This window comes from Protopterus annectens, chromosome 17.part0 (assembly GCF_019279795.1).
Source record: "Protopterus annectens isolate FY-2018-M chromosome 17.part0, PAN1.0, whole genome shotgun sequence".
Taxonomy (NCBI): Eukaryota; Metazoa; Chordata; order Ceratodontiformes; family Protopteridae; genus Protopterus; species Protopterus annectens.
Window position 1 is genome coordinate 58,247,292 of NC_056751.1, and position 18,131 is coordinate 58,265,422.

Below are 18,131 nucleotides of genomic sequence, written 5' to 3' on the forward strand. Positions count from 1 at the left end.
TCTTACAAAAGAAGCAGTCTGCCATTACTTCACAACATAACAAAATCCTTACAGCCCCTCAAACCACTTTTTCATAGCCTTAAATCTCACTGCTGATGCTGTTGAACTTTATACATTACTATTTCCCATCTTTTCTTATTCATCACATTTGTCACATTCCTTCACCTCACTCTCTTCATCCCCTATTCTACTCTTTTCACTATTGGGTCTTACTCATTCCCAGTGCCATATTGTCTGATGCAGTCACTGCACCTTATATATACAGATCGTTTCTATCAATATTGTGGAACTTTACATTTGTTTTTACATTCTGCTGTGTAAACCTCTATGACTCTTGTTACAATATGTTGTGATTGCAAACCTCTATACTTTCGGTACTTTGTGAAAATGTTCTGTAAGCCAAAACGTTATAAATATATTGACTTTTCACATTCAAACTAAGCCTGAAATAGGTCCTTTGTGGATCAGTGCTCTTTCCTGGTTAATAAATCTAAATAAATAAATGTTACTGGTACTCTGTCCTGTGATGAATATAATAGCAGGAAGTCACATTCGTACTGCCCTGTCCTGGTGCAATGATATGTAGTGGGAAGACACAGTACTAGTGCTGTGCCCTAGGGAAGCTATGTGTGCAGAAAAGACGCATTCTTAGTGCCAAGGCAGAGCAAATCTGTGATGTGTGCCATGATAACTTGCAACACACAGTAGCACTAGTCAAACAGCTGGGGCACTAGGAATGCATCTTGTAAATATGTAGAAAGTACTGGTTCTGGGACTGTGCAGCTTCACAGCAACACACTGTCCTGTTGCTGCTACTGTGATTGCTACCTGTGCTGGTAACCACTTCCTGACAGCTTTTTCATATGTCTTCCCTTACCCTTTGTTATAGCAAGACATTGTGTTTCTGAGGTGCTATCATTCAGGTATAGCTAAAACAAACTACCCTCTCATCTGTCCAAGTGGCAGGTAGCTCAAGTCAAAGTTAAACATCTTATGGCTCTTATTCAGTAAAAAATAAAGGAATTTCAGCCACGTTCTGGACAAATTCCTCTCCATTACTGTAACTATTTGGTCTGCTACAAGTGCTTGTGTACCATTAACTTGTCACACACTTCCCTGCTACCACTCACTCGTGTTGGCAAGTGCCTTAACTCCCGCTTACTTAATTCCCATAAGGTTAGCAAAGGCTAACCATCTCTCCCAGACCCTTCAGCCTAACCCTAAAATCTTTCACCCATTCCCTAAACCTAAACTCCTGATCAATCCATAAAGCTAAAATCTCCCTCTCTCCCCAATCCTAACCCTTCAATCCTCTAAACCTAAACTCCCGATCAATCCATAAAGCTAAAATCTACCTCTCTCCCTAATCCTAACCCTTCAATCCTCTCTGCTTGCTTCCTTAAGGTAAAATCCTCCTCTACTCCCTAACCCCAATTTCCTGATTGCTCTCTAAACCTAAAGTCCCCTTCCCTAACTCTAATCTTCCACTTCCTTCCTATTGCTCCCTAAATCCAAAATCCTCCTCCCTTCCTTAACCCTAACCTTCCACTAACTTCTAATCACTCCCTAAACCTAAAACCCCCTGTCCTCCCTCATCCTAACCTTATTCTCGGCAACCACTCCCTAAACCTAAAACCCCCACCCCCTAAATCTAACCTTCCACTCCGTAATCACTTTCTAAACCTAAAACCCCGCTCCCTCCTTAACCCTAACCTTAACCTGAACTTCCCCTCCCCTCCCCTCCCTAAGTAAATCTCCCCATTACTTACCTGTTCCACTGTGAGCACTTGATTGAATCTGGCCGTTGTGGCAGCTGGGTGTCTGAACTCACGTTTGAAGTTATAGCGCATTTTCAGGCAGGTGGGCAGTGGAGTCCCCAGCTGTGAGTCAGTATAACTTGAGTAACTGAGGCTTAAGCGGCTGTAATATTCCCATAATTGTCACACCATATCATGACAGAAAAAGGTCCAAACTGTAGTAGTACACTTATATAGTTACAAGATAAATGCATAGAGATAAATGCCGAATTTCAGATATGCTGGACTATCCTGTGTAGGTATGGGTCAGTACCTGTCTTCCACTATGTGCGTAGCTTACGTTACGCCAACTGATAGGACCTGCACTTAAATATTTTATAAATTATCCAAATCACCTATTGGAGTTGCAGTCATTCATTCTCAACATTGCACAATTCATTTGTACTCCAGAAGTACATCCTGTATACAGGCTTCCTCAACTCTGGATTCTTCCAGATATCTTTTGGCACGCCATAGTTTCCTTTCTGAATTTATCTCATCTTACAGGTGTAAATTGTACTAGTATGTCTGCTGTATTATGTGCATTTTTTTTGAGAGACTCACTTGTGTATGATGACTGCATTGCTTCATGAAAAGTATTAAGTTAGTGGAAGCTTCCAAATATGGAAATAGAGAAGTAGATGAACCAGAAATAAAAAAAAATGTTATGGACGTTAGGAATTATTTAATACTTGAAGATGCTTTAGTCTTCTGTTTTTATTTCTTTTCTTTTCTTTTTGTATTCTATGATGCAAACTGTTGATTTAGCCTGGCCTCTAAGCTCATCTTTAACTAGGTGCCAGAGCTCTGTTGTTTTGACAGATGCTTGTATTCTGTTGATAATGAGAGATCAGAGAGAACAAGCGGTACTTCATAAGATCTTTATCTCCTCCTCTCTGTCTAGTTTAACAGCAACAGTTTGTGTGTCTGTGTTTTTCCTCACTGAATTTCAGATACCCAGTTAAGACTGTATTATTTAGATTTTTGATGTCTGTAGTCTGTACAGAGGTCAAACACACACACACAACCACCCACGCACACACATACACACAGACTCTGTCTCTGTCTCTCTCTCACACAGACACACACATACGCACACGCACACACGCACACACACACAAAATGTTTTTGCTGGTCTGTGTAGATAAAAATGGTAAAAGAGGTTCATACATTAGTCACCTCAACAAATTACTATGTTGTACTAATATCAGGCTATTTAAAAAAACACCTCCCAATTTCTGGTTGTAAATATTGTTGATAAGAATTCCTTCTTTTCTTTTTACAGGGAATCCGATTTGACCCTGAAATTCCACAAACATTACGGCTGGAATTTGCCAAAGCAAACACAAAGATGGCTAAGAACAAACTAGTAGGGACTCCAAACCCAAGCACACCTCAGTCCAACACAATACCTCAGTTTATAATTCGGGAACCATGTAAGTGGTGTTTCATGTTTAACATTCAGTCAACATCACAGTTTGAAGGGTACTGTACTACATTGTCCAGACTTTTATCATTGTTGATGCTGTAAAGTGAAACTGGCCAAATTCTTTCTTTTATCAGAATGCCAAAACTGAAGCAGTGCAAACAGCTTTACTGACATATCAGAACTATTTGTGGGAAACAGTAAAGTTGTTTACAGTGAGTCATGCTGTCATGATAATATGCTTAATCGCAAGTGTATACGAGGAACATAAAGTAAAAGTTAGAAACCATAAAGTATTAAAAAGGTGTTTTATCAGCATTCATTTGTAAAGTCATTCCATTGTCAAGAACAGTTTGTTTTGTAAGGACCTTTGACTTTGCATACTACTCGTGTTAATAAACATTTATGACAGACTTAAAAATATATTGGTGCTTTTGAAAAAACTCTACATCATGAATAGTGAGGTTAGCTCAGAGATCTAGATGCAGATTTATTATACACATCTGGGACATGTTCAGACAGTGAAAGTTGAAATGGGAGTAATTCACTCATAGATTCTGGTGTACATTCAGTTATCCTAAAGGATGTCTGTAACACAGTCTAGGCTGTCACCTTTTTATGTATTGCATTTTAAAGTGCTGTTTGAGCCTAAGACTGAAGTCCTGTGTCATTTACAAAGAAGACTAATATGTTGTTCTCATTACATTTACCAGTGCTTAAGCTGTACTGATTGCACTTTTTGTAATGAACTTTTTCTTCTGTTCACAATGTTATACTTTTGCAAAAAAACTTATTATACAAAGTGAAAGAATTAACCGACAAATCATTCATCATCATAATAGTAGCTATGTTTAGTATTTTATACTATAAAATGTTCAGAATACTAAAGTAGCTACTGAATTTCTGTTGGTTCCCTAAAGTAAAATTCCTTTAATGCAGCAATGCATGTTTATACAAGGGGGCTGGGGGACAGGCTGCTTCTTTGCAACCTTGAACCTGCCTACCTGTTATAACTTATCAAGTCTTCACATCATTCTGTTAATGGTATGATATACTGGAATGTTTAAATGCAATAGCTGTGTCTGCAACCGTCACATATCACACTCATGCTATATGTACATTCTTCTGTCCAAACTTCCCATTAATGCCTTTGCTTTACTAATGCTACCAGACTGTGCTAGTATGTAAGTTGGCAAAAAGTAACAGATTTTTATTATAGCTGCGTTCTACATGAACTACAGAATGAACTGGCACCCTACCTAAGTACCATGTTCAATCATAGCCTCACCTCAGGCTTTGTACCCACTGAATGGTGCACTGCGACTGTTATCCCACTCCACAAAGGTGGAGCCACGACGGACCCCGGGAACTACCGCCCCATTAGCCTGATGAGCCTGGTCTGCAAGGCCATGGAACGTATCATCATGGAACTCATAAACAAAAACATTGGTAATCTCCAAACTCTGGTCCTTACCCAGTTTGGATTTGTAAAAGGCAGATCATGTCTCCTAAACATGATTGACTTCTTTGAAGCAGTCACCAAAGGCATAGATGAGGGAAAATGGTTCACACAGCTTATCTAGATCTCGCCAAGGCTTTCAACACCATCCCCCACTCTGGAATTATAGATAAGCTCACTAAACTAGGTATAAATCCCTATGTCACAAGATGGGTTGCCAACTGGCTCATGGACAGAACCCACACTGTGAAAGTAGTGGATTCCAAATCCGACTTCAGACAAGTGACAAGTGGAGCACCACAGGGTTCAGTCCTGGGTCCTCTCCTGTTTGGTATCTACTTCTCTGAAGTGCAGGCTAACACAGAAGGTCTTTGGCTAACAAAGTTTGCAGATGACTGCAAACTAGGAGCCATAATCGAAACTCCTAACGATGTGGACAAACTACAAAAGGGCCTCACTGAGACAGATACCTGGTGTCAAAGCCATAGCCTGAAGCTCAATGCCAAAAAGTGTATTGTCATCCCCTTTGGTAAAAGCTCTGTACCCATGAACTACCACATAGCTGGTAGTCTACTTAATGCCGAAAATGTGATAAGAGAACTTGGGACACAGGTGGACAGTAGTCGCTCCTTTGATAATCACATCGCCACAGTGGTCAGGAAATTCTTCTACGTGGCTCATCTCATCACAAAAGGATTCTCATCCAGAAAAAAAGAGGTCATTGTTCCCCTCTACTCATCAGTCATTAGACCCATTATAGAGTACAATGCCCCTTTTGGTATGTACCTCACAAGACATCTACAACAACTGGAAAGACCACAGAAATACCTCAAAAAGAGGATTACTGTCCTCAAACAGATGCCCTACGCAGACCGTCTCTAAAAACTACAGCTTTACTCCATCGCATATCGCCTACTCAGGGGCGATCTCTGCCCTGCATACAAAGCTATGTCAAACCCAGAGCTGTTGGACATGCTCCACTTAAAGAAATCCCAATCCTTCCGAGCTACACGCTCTAGGGACCTATAACTTGTCACCACAATAAACAGAACATGCTGGAGGGATAGATTCCTGTCCCAGAGACTTCCCATACTCTGGAACAGACTACCTATCTATGTCAAACAGAGCTCCTCATTAGCACTCTTCAAGAAAAAATCTTGATGATTGGATGAGAAATGGGAAATTCGCCCCAGGGATCACTTCTGTGGCTCTGCTCGACAGGGGCACAGGAAAATAATTTTCTTGGGTGGCGAAAGCCAGGGTACATTTTTTGGCTAGGCTTATATAGGCCCTAGGGCCAATAGCCTAGTACCTACCTATGAACCTATGAACCTATAAAGAAACATTAATTAAAATCCTTTTTCTCTGATTTCCAGTTCCAGAGAATCCTCCCCCACAGCCTTTTAGCCTGGCATTTCCTTTCTTGGTACAACATGCTGGTGGCAGGTTGTACAGCAGGCCTGTCCAGAGCTCACTTCCATATACTGCTGAAAAACATGTAAGAAACCTGCTGCCTCCTATCTGCAAGTCACAGATGCAGGTCACACCCACCTTCAGCAGGTCATGGTGATGTGCTGTGGCTGTAAATGAAATGCAGTCAAAGGCACTCTTTTGTTTCCTTCCCTCACTGGCATTCATACATCTGGACCACAGATCTGAGATGTTTGAGAAAATTCCTTTTGATTCCAAAGAAGATGTGGAGCTCAGAGTGGATTTACAACATTATTTTTCAGTCAGGGAAAAGTACCCTCTTACTTCATCTCAGTGATGACTGACTTTGGGGGCAAAGAGATATTCTACCAGTAGTGGCCTCTCATCTTTCCAAAAACATTCTTGTGGAATTCTACTTTCATTCAAGTAGAATCCTACACCACGGGGCACTGTTCATGCCAGGGTTGCCATCATATATGCACACAGTTTGAACTCCATAACAATGGGCTGTCATGTTAGAACCATATTAATACAAAAAAGACATTTTGTCAGTGTAAATAAGGGCTGCATTAAACTTCAGAAATAAACAATGAGTTATTGTTTCTTGTTTGCTTTTGCTGACTGGTACATATGCACATAAAAACAGTTCTAGTCATAGTCGAAATCATTTTCTTAGTCTTAGAAGATTGTCAGAGATTTATTTGCTGCCTGTGTTCTCACAGATGAAATCTAGTTTGTAAGTTTTTGCTGAGTCAACTTGTGTGTTTTGGTTTGATATTCTTTCTTTAAGATTGTCTGTTCTAACTTCTCTTACAAGTAAATTTTGTGTCATTTTCTCTGACTAGCTTTTATCTATGAGTATTCTCTCTCCTGTATCAGACATTTTATTTTTAGACAGTCAGTGAAAACAGCAATGTAAATTTCTGCATCGCTGTTTGAACAAGTTCTATAATTTTTTTATGCTTTCCTTAAATTACATGTTAAGTTGCTATATTTGCCTGTGTTACTTTTTATAAGTAGATACAGTTTGTGAGCTGAATAACTCATCACAAAATCTATGGATTGTATGCTGATAAAAAAATGCCCAGATGATAAACCTTTGATGTGCTATTATAGCAATAGCCCACGCCTGGGTGTGGGTAATCCTGGATTTACCCACGGTTGGTGTAGTTTGACCAAACAAAGCCAACCGTGGGTAAATCCAGCATTACCCACACCCAGAAGTGGATTATTGCTATTATACAATGACATTATTTAAGAAAAAAAATAATTAATCTTCTTAAATAATGGCATTGTATAATGCCTCCTTGCTGCCCTTCCTCAGCTGTCTGGTATTCTGCGGCAGTTCTGATGTACTGCGCATGCGTATGCCTACGCAGTACATCAGAGCTGTGGGCAAAAGGAACAGAGAAAGCAAGATCTCCGTTGCTTTTTACAAACTGTTTCGCTATGTTAAATGGGTTTAACATAGCGAGACAGCTTTAAAATAAGCAACGGAGCCGTTGCTTTTTTTAAACTTGTCTCGCTATGTTATACCCATTTAACATAGCGAAACAGTTTGTAAAAAGCAACGGAGAAAGCAAGATCTCCGTTACTTTTTACAAACTGTCTCGCTATGTTAAACGAGTTTAACATAGCGAGACAGTGTGAAGCAACAGAGATCTTGTGTTCTCCGTTGCTGTAAAAAAAAAAAAAAAAGTTAAAGTAATGGAAAACGTCCGGGCGACCGGACCTTTTTCCATTACTATTACTCTGATTTACAACGTGCACGCTGATCAATCAGCGTGCACGTTTTTTGAATATTAATGGGGGGTGGGGGTCGTTGAATGTTCAATGTGAACTTTTAATTATGTCTTCCATATATATATATATATAGTCAGATCATGGTCAAATGGGCCCTAGGTAGAGTAATGGATCAGCCCCCAGTATCCATTCAGTGACTCATTAGTTGACTATCTCTTCCCGTTTACCATAAACAGTGTTGAAACATGTCAGTGTACATACTGTTTTCTTCTTCTTTGCTTCTACAATGATTACAAATATTTGGATTTAATTTAAAACTTTCCTTTCAAATTTTATAGCAAAAACACAGATAGCCATTTGTTAAACAAAACAATACAGTCTCACAATGAAAACAGAGTACAGTAAATTTCTCTGCCCCCAAAACTCACATTCATTGAAACCCACATTCATAAAAAAATGCATCTGGCCAGTTGTAGATTAAGTCTACCTTTGGGTTGTTTTCAAGCCACTGGTCCCCTGCACATATTTTAGGACAATGTATATATAAATGCATGTGTTCTTTGATTCACCTTCCTGATTGTATTAATTTATATTCCTTGTTTAATATATAGCAAAATTTGTTACAGTGTGTTTTGACTTTGTAGTTTTGAACATTTTTTTTGCAGTAAAGAGTGAAAAGAAATGTATGAACCAATAATGATAAAACTACCAGTTTCAGAATATTTCAACCACAAAGGCCACCAGTATCAGTCAATATGCACAATCTGTGAGAGAAACAAAAGCTATCTAAATACTTCAAATCAAAGAGAAGTATTACTAATGCAGAGGTAACTGCTGGTAATCAGCTTTGCATTGCAGCACTTCATCTGCAAATGCAGTGCTTGCAGCCCTTGAAGAATAAATTGCCCATGTTACATTAAGAAAAATGGTGTACTGGTGATATGCAATAGGAAATGGCCAGCTAACTGACAACAGGCTCATTTACTAGGCATCTCATCCAAAGCATGACACACTAAGGAGTGAAGCCCCCTCCCCCCTTATTCTGCACTGTAGTGTCAGCAATTGTTCTTTCTGGTGTGGGAATAGAACGCTACTAACACTGACTATGAATAACACAGCTATGCTATGAAACTCTATGACTGACGGTGACAGGCTGCAACCCTCAATAATTTATAAAAAAAAATAAAATAAAAAAACATAATTAAAGGAGCCCAGGTAGCTGGTGTGGAGGTTTAAGACACTTGCCTATCAATAATTAAGGTTCGGTGTTGGACTCTGAGCAAAGTCATTTAACTAGACAGTGCCCCTAACTGGGATATTTTGCGAATGTGCACACACACACACACACACACACACACACACACACACACACACACACACACGCACACGCACACAGGCGCATGTCGCACACGTGCACACACACACACACACACACACACACACACACACACATGCACACAGATGCACGCACACATGCACACACATGTACACACACCGCACACACGCGCGCGCACACACACACACACACACACACACACACACACATACACACACACACACACCCACGCTTGTGCACTCACTGCCAGAATAGGTCTGTTGCACAAGGAACTGCTTCTGTCTCTGCATGGTCATTATCTTCATCTAATGTTTCTGAAAACAAAAGCAATGCTACAATCTCCCATTGTATTGGCAGGCAGCAGCATTGTAAATGGACAAATGTTGTGTTCCCTCTGCCATCTGATACATGTTGTTGCTACTCAAAATCTTCTGTGCAGACATCTGGACATTGTGCGAGCTTGGATTAGGAATGTCCTAATGCTAGGGTATCCGGGTCTGTCATAGTTACAATTAAAAATGATTTGAAAGGCTTATGGGTCTTGCCAGTGTTGTGTTTGTGGAAGGGATTTATTTTTGATAGTGAAGCAGCCCCACCATCACCCAACCAACACAGGCATAAGACAGCTGCCTATGTCTCCTAGTGCTGGATTTGGCTCTGTTTATATGGGGCTTGATTGTAAAAGATTTAAGGCAGTAAAGCACAGCGGTATTCATTGAGATGAAATCATGACCTACCAACATCACCACTCACTCATACATGTTACAGGCAGTAAAAGAGAGAGGAATTATGTTGGCCTAAGTGTGTGTGTGTGTGTGTCTGCATCTGCGTGTGTGTGTGCACATGTGCAAAATATCCCAGTTAGGGACACTGTCTAGTTAAATGACTTTGCTCAGAGTCAAACCCCGAATATTTGTGCTGTAACAGAGACCTGGTTCAAGGCAGCAGAAAGCACCCCTGCACTACCAGGCTATAACTCATTCCACACCTTTCGGCCCCAGAACTTGGACCAAAGCTCCAAAGGTGATGGTGTTTCCATATTCATAAAGGATGAGCACACCTCCTGACTAGTAGCCCAACATAACTCATCTGAGATACTTCAGGTGCAGCTAACATTGGGTAAGACAGCAATTCGGGCTGTAACCTGCTTTAGATCCCCAGCCATGTCCCAAGACTCACACTCCATGTTCCTAAGCACCCTGGAGAATATTAGGGTCCAACCTAACACTCTCATCCTGGACGACTTCAACTACCCCTCCATTAACCAGGAAAACTACTCATGCACTAATACACTTGCCCAATGTTTCCTGGAATTAATTAATTCCAATGCCCTGTACCAGCTCATTTTGATCCCGACTAGAGGTAGCAACATCCTTGACCTAGTTATTACTAACATGGAGGACCATTGCTCTATACCAATAGTCAACTCCTCCCTGGTTAGATCCGACCATAAACTAATCACCTTGGAAATCCACATCACTCCTACCCCCAACCCCCACAAAGGCAGCCATCATGAAAAACTTCTCCAAAGCTAACTTTGGGCTCCTAAAAACAGAGGTGGCTAATTTCATGGCACCCATGCAAATGGAGATAAGTTGCATGACTTCTGAATCATACACCACTGCACTGTATGAACACGTACACAAATGCATCGATCTCGCCATACCCAACAGAACCAAGATGCTCTCCTCTAAAAAAGGAAGCCAATCTGGTGGTCCCCTGCCATAAACAAACTCTACAACAGAAGGAGGAAACTAATGCAGAATAATGTGAAGTCCCAAGACTGGAAAAACTCCCTTATCAGCCTCAAGGAAAAGTTGAGATCCCTCATCAAACCCTCTAAAGCTACCTATGAAAACAGAATTGCAACAGATAGTAAAGACAACCACAAGGCCTTCTATAGTTATGTAAAGAATCTGCACGGCAATACCCAGATTTGCTTGAGCTACTGCACAATGGTATCTCCCATACAGAGGCAACAGATATTGCCAGTATACTGGCAGACAGATTCAGTGCCAACTTTACCCCCCCCCCCAAGGGAACAGTCACAATACCAGTAGATTGCCAGGCACCCAGTATTACTGCTGCACAGGTTAAAACAGCACTTTCCAAGGCCAAGAATACAGCTTCTATGGGACATGACAATATCCCTGGCTGTGCTCTACATGAACTACAGAGTGAACTGGCACCTCATCTGTGTGCCCTGTTCAATCACAGCATCACCTCAGGCTTTGTCCCTACCAAGTGGTGCACTACTACAGTCATCCCTCTCGACAAAGGAGGAGTGACTACAGACCCTGGGAACTATCGACCCATTAGCCTGATGAGTCTGATATGCAAAGCTATGGAATGCATCATCATGGACCTAATAAACAAGGATATAGGGAATCTCCAAACTCTGGATTACACACAGTTTGGTTTTGTGAAAGGTAGATCATGCCTGTTCAACTTGGTCAACTTCTTTGAGTCAGTCACCAGAGCTGTGGATGAAGGCAAGGTGGTTCATACAGCCTACCTTGATCTGGCCAAGGCCTTTGATACCATTCCCCACTCAGGAATCATAGAAAAACTAACTAAGCTAGGCATCAACCCCTACATCACTAGATGGGTTGCAAACTGGCTCACAGGTGGAACCCACAGTGTGAAAGTAGCTGACTCCAAGTCAGATGGCCAACCAGTCACGAGTGGAGTCCCAAAGGGTTCAGTCCTGGGTTGTTTCCTGTTTAGTATCTACTTCTCTGAAGTCCAGGCCAACACGAAGGGACTCTGGCTGACAAAGTTTGCAGGTGATTGCAAGTTGGGAGCTATTATTAACTCCCCGAGTGATGCTGGCATCCTACAGAAAGGCCTCACTGAGACCAACAACTGGTGTCAGAACCATGGTCTTAAGCCAACACCAAAAATTGTGTCGTCATCCCCTTTGGGAAAAACCCAGTTCCAATGAATTACCACATCGATGGTAGTGCAATGAACACAGAAGGCATTATAAGAGATCTGGGAACTCAGGTTGACAGCAGCCTCTCTTTTGATCACCACATTGCCACTGTGGTCTGAAAGTCCTTCTATGTGGGACATCTCATTACTAAGGGTTTTTCATCCAGGAAGAAAGAGGTCATTGTCTCCCTCTACTCTTCCCTCATTAGGCCATCATTGAGTACAATGCCCCATTTGGCATGTACCTCACTAAACACCTGCAACAACTGGAGAGGCTGCAAAGGTACCTCACAAAAGAGAATCCAATGCCTTAAACATTTCACCTGTATGGACAGACTAAAAAAACTCCAGTTATTCTCTGTCACATATCGCCTACTTAGAGGTGATCTCTGAGGGTCTATATTATAACATTGAAGTCTTAAAACTTTGAATGTTATAATATTGACCCCAATTCAGCGAACGCTTGAAATAGCAAAGCTGCAGAACACCGAATATTTTCCTAGGGAAAGTATTCGGTGGGCCATTTCTGCGGCTTCACTATTTCCTCGACTGTGGTGCGAAGTGATTGGACCAGGTTAAGGTAAGTGTGTGAACGGACCGAGGTAATGTAAGTGTGTGATAGTTAGGGACCTTAGGGATAGGGAACGGGTAAGGGGAATGTGTGATAGTTAGGGACCTTAGGGTTAGGGAGTGGGTAAGATGAGTGTGTGATAGTTAGGGACCTTAGGGCTAAGGACCAGGTAAGGTGAGTGTGCGATAGTTAGGGACCTTAGGTTAGGGAGCGAGTAAGGTGAGTGTACATTAGTTAGGGACCTTAGGGTTAGGGTTGGGTTAAGGTAAGTGGATAGCTAGTAGTGTATGTACGGTTTAGTGTAGGGTTCTGTGAAGTGTGTATGTGTGGATTATGTATTTTGGTGTGCTTATGCTGTGTGTGTGTATTCTCGGTACAGCAAATTTTTTCCCTTGGAAAAAATTTGCTGTTCTGAGCGTTCGAGTATATCACATTTTGAGATTCCTAGGTCGAGCTTATAGTGTTCAACATTTTGGAATTTCGATAATGTGATATAGACCCAATCTCTGCTTGACTTAAAAAGCCATGTCTGACCCAGCTCTGTTAGAAATGCTACATCTAAAGAAATCCCAATCCCTCTGCCCCACATGCTCCAGAGACCTCAACCTCATTACCACAATCAACAGAACATGCTGGAGGGACAGGTTCATAACCCAGAGGCTGCCCATGCTATGGAATAGACTTCCCATACATCTCAAGCAGAGCACCTCACTGGCCGTCTTCAAGAGAAATCTTGATGAGTGGATGGGAAATAGAAAATTCACCCCAGGGATCACTTCAGTGGGTTTACTCGACAGAGGCACTGGGAACTAAGGTCAGGTGGCACGATGTCAGGGTAATCTTATGGGCTAGGCTTGTAAAGGCCCTAGGGTCATTAGCCTAGTACACACCTATAAACCTATGAACCTAAGAAGCTCCTAGCTCCTTACTCACAGAAACTGAGTGACCAATGCATCATTCTTTGCCATGCCTAATTAATGTTATTCCAAACCTTCTGATGCATATTCATGGCACACCCTAAGAGCTGATGAAGTGCGTACACAACTTATCACTGTTTCTTCTCCAGGCTTATGACCCTATACACTGTTGCCTACCTTATGGAAAAGGTGCTCAGTAATAGAATCAGCCAATGATATAAATCTCAGATGTTCACAGCTGTAAGTAGCATATTGCTCTGTCCCAACTCTAATTTTGCTAATTAAAAAATGATGAGTATAGTAAAAAAAAATAAATGTCATACACAAGATGCCTTTTTACATACCTGTGTAATGGCTTTAAAGAGTACATTTTTAAAGTTTATATTTCTAAGTAAAAAAATATAAGAAAAAAAAGAAAAAAAATGCTGCTTGGTGCTTCTAATTAGTCACTGATGCTCCCCCAAAACTTCCATGATCATTAAGAACCTTCACTAGCATCTCTACTGAACTCCTGCCCCTCATTGCTTCATAGTAATGACACCCGAGGGGCATTCCTTTGATGGACAGGTGGATCTGGTTCCTCGTTCCCAGAGGCAGTGCAGTTGGCAGGCCTGTTTCACAGATGAAAGAAGATGTAACTATCTACCCACTACAACAAGCAGTATTGTACTGCAAGGTTGTAACTGGTTCACTGACTGTGCAATTGCCACTCCATGCACAGACAGGAAATGATCCACTGACCATGCAATTGCCGCTCCATGCACAGGCAAGAAAAATAAAAGTATCTTCATTTTTCACTTTTTTCAGCTGTTGCTGTTGTTACTAAATAACTTGGCAGCTTTGTTGTGCTGCATAAAATTGCAAAATGAGAATGGTTTGGGCTTAGTAAAGCTGGGTTTCACAGGATACTCCCCCTAGTTCTCCAGTTGCAACTTTATATCATAGAGTGTAATTCATCCATTTCCACATCCAGTGTAGCAGTTTCAGGTAAAAGGATATTTACATTCCAATAATAAAAGTTTTAGTTCAAAGTTAGAATTTAGGCAGCAGTTAAGATCAGTGCCAGTTTTAATTTCATAAGGAATTTTGAGAAAAGGTAATAGTTTATGGCCTTTCCTTAGAGAGGAGTATACAGAAAAGGCCCTGCATTGTCTAGTGCCCAAGTAAAATCCATGTTTTTATAATGTAGAAAATCCATTGAGAAGTTTGTAGCATAATAGCAGTACGATGATTGCCATTGCACCCGGTTTAGTGGCTAACAAAGCCATTGACACTACACTGGCAATGATGAGTCAAACATGGTGGGAAGGTGAGGAAACTAGTTTGCTGCAGCTAGGATTAGTGCTGCCAGGTTACTAGCTTATTGTCCATGACAGAGGATTTGTGATATGTGTTGACTTTGCAGAAAGTTAATAGGTGTAGAGAGGTTATTGAAAGGTAGGTCTATAACTTCTAAAGATGGATATTGTCCTTTTTATTGAAAGGTCTTTGCCTTTGTCATTTGGCTGGCACATTATGTAGATGACTGGGCTGGTGATAGGTTATTTATTTCTGGGGAGTGGCAAAATGATGTTGCAGTGTGGACTAGAACTGGTCTTTATAGAGTAAAAGGGCATGTGTACTGTTGAATCTAAGTAATATGACACAGCATTGAATAGTTCTAAGCAAGTGTGGCTCCAACAACAGTAATGTAAAATGTAGCACTAACAGGAGAAAGTTTGATAAAATTGTGCATAAATAAGCTGGTTAGAATTCAATGGCTGGAATATGCTAAATAACTGTCTGTGCTGTAGGATTTCAGCTTCCAGAGCATCTTAAATGGCTTAACTATGAGATCAGTTTGTAATATGTTTAGTCATAGAATCATCATGCAGTCCTGTGCTTGGTATTTATTTATTTTTAATGCTACGTGGAAATCAAGGGTTATGTAGGTTAGTGATTTTTGTAAAGCCATTATGAGATTCTTTCTATTAAGCGTATCAGTGACTCATAACCAGTAAAGGGGCTCAGCAAAACCTTGACACTTAAAAGTATGATGCTGAACAGGAAAGTAAAAAAACACCTGAAAGCAAATGGTAAATTTGCTTAACCATGTATGAGAAGAGAAAATTGTTAGTAGCGTAATCGACAGTACTTTTGCTTGCTAAATCACACAAGTTATTTTGAGTGATTTCTACTGTTGTCTGCTTTCATTTGTGCATTTCACTGTATTTTTGTAAAATAAATTGCTCTTCTTCTCACTTTCTTGAAATCACCTTCAGTAAGGGATTCCCAGCAAGTTGTTTAATTGATTTGTGGTAGCATTGCACTTGCGGGTCTCCTCTAATATGTTTCTACATGAAAAGGACTGGATTTATTCATCTTGTGGTAGGAGATGTTTGCCTGGTCTGAGATGGGAAATATCACAAAGGACTCATAGTGTAGTCATTTTATTGGACAGATGGCTCATTGGTTAGTTTTCTGCATTTTCTCTGATGCTATAAATTTAAAACATTTGTACAGAGTTGCTCACCATGCAGAAGCGCACCTAGAAAGTAAGTTTTCCCTTATAGAATGGTCCATAAAACTATACCCTGTAACGCAGTGAATATAGAGCAAATACCGTGTGTGCTAATAAGCTTAGAGGAGCTAGTTGGGTGTCATGTGGTAATGCCTACAGAATTAGTAGAATTCAGTACTGTATAAGCATTAAAGTTAGTAGAATTTAGTACTGTTTAGTATATCACCCCAATAAAGCACCGTTAGTATTGTGTAAACATTAACATTACTAGAATTTAGTAGTGTTTTAGCATAGTCTGCCAAATAAAGCATGTTAGTCTGCACCAACAAAACACCATTAATAGCCTTCTAATCCTAATACTCCACTCCCTTGTAGCTCACCAATCAAAGGAGTGGACAACATGGATATGCAATTTCCTAACTTCTCTGTAGTTATCTTGGTGGCTATGTGCTTCCCGAGACAATGTAGCAATTGCCTCATGTTTACAACAACCACTTATTCTGTAAAGAAACAGACACAGTATGTGAGAGGTGTACTTACACAATGACACTGTGGGTAAACTCTTGCATAAAAATGCACATTATGTTGTCAAAACCATGCACACAACACCCATTTCACACAGCACACAACACACACACACACACACACACACACACACACACACTGACACACACACACACACACACACACACACACGCACTTAAAATTAATCTTCCCAAACAACAAAAATCGCTTAGACCTCCTGATGGCAAAGACTTTCCTCAGCAAGCCCCAAGGCACAAGTAACACCTAACACCACACATACAGTCTCACTCAATGGAGCCCCAAACAATAAGCCTCTAAGGCAAGCAAACACAGTTCCTAGGACTCTTGTCATTGGGGACTCCATTGTAAGACACTGATACCCCTCTAGCCAAGCTGAACAAGGAGAAGATAACTATTTGCCTATCTGTAGCCAGGATCTGCCACATCATGCACGCACTCTAGTCATTATCCCACAAGTACCAGTAGGATTCCTTCATAGTCCATGTAGGTGTAAATGACCTGAGATGTACCCCCCTGGATTATATGAAGAGAGACATTATGGAGCTCAGAGTCTGTGTCTCAGGCTGATATGAGCCTAGCATTGAGCAACATTATTACCATCACAAAGGATGATGCCACAATATAAGCAAAGGATTGATTTTAACAATTGGCTGTCTTTCTGGGGTCTATATTATGTTATCAAAGAATGTGTTCATCAAACACGTATTCAATGACCAATAAACAGTGAAAACACTAATCTCCAAATGGTGATTTCAGCAAATATTTTCCCAGGGGGGAAAAAACTCTTGGCCGTCGTCAGGGATTTGCCTTTTTCCCCACTGTAGTGTCATCTTGGAGTTGGTATATTTAGTCGGGGGGGCACAGCCTCCCACATCGGGGGTGGGGTGTGGGGTGAAGCCATCCCCCAACTTTGTAGGGTTTGAAAGTTAGTTTTGTTTGGCAAAGCAATTTTTTTTCCCTCAAAAAAAATTCGCTGAAATGGTCATTCGGAGATTAGTGTTTTCACTGTTTATTGAGCGACGAATACGTGTTTGATAAACATGTTTTTCAATAACATAATATTAGACCCGTCTTTCTGGTGTCATTCTAAGGTGATCCAATATTTGCCAGCTTGGGAGGACATGGTTAACAGACCACATTGATTTGTCAATGATGGTCTGCACCTGTCCCCTTTAAGCTTTTAAATACTGGCTAAAACTTTATCCACCACCACAGTGCCTTTTTTAATTAATGCTAAATTGACAAACCTACCAAAATAGTAACATTAACTCAGCTGAACCTCAAGGTGTTACTGCTCAATGTCAGGAGCCTAAACAAAAAATACACTCCCTCCGAGCCAGTTACTAAGACATGGTTTAAAGCTTCAGAGAGTACCCCAGCAGTGCACATTTTCAGTGCCTTCCACAATTTTCGACTAGTAGCTGCACAAACAAGGGCTAAAGGTGGAGATGTCTGAATATATAACAGTAGCA

At 40.8% G+C, this 18,131-nt stretch overlaps 1 protein-coding gene across 2 annotated transcripts in view; it reads left to right on the forward strand.

Annotated features, from left to right (window-relative positions):
- The window catches only part of RBPMS (RNA binding protein, mRNA processing factor), a 1,623,413-nt gene that overhangs the window by 1,182,593 nt on the left and 422,689 nt on the right, over positions 1-18,131 (forward strand). For both annotated transcript variants that reach the window (XM_044059084.1, XR_006363155.1), the window contains exon 5: positions 3,082-3,232. In XM_044059084.1, coding sequence (XP_043915019.1) covers positions 3,082-3,232 — 151 coding nt within the window. The remainder of the gene's footprint in view (positions 1-3,081; positions 3,233-18,131) is intronic.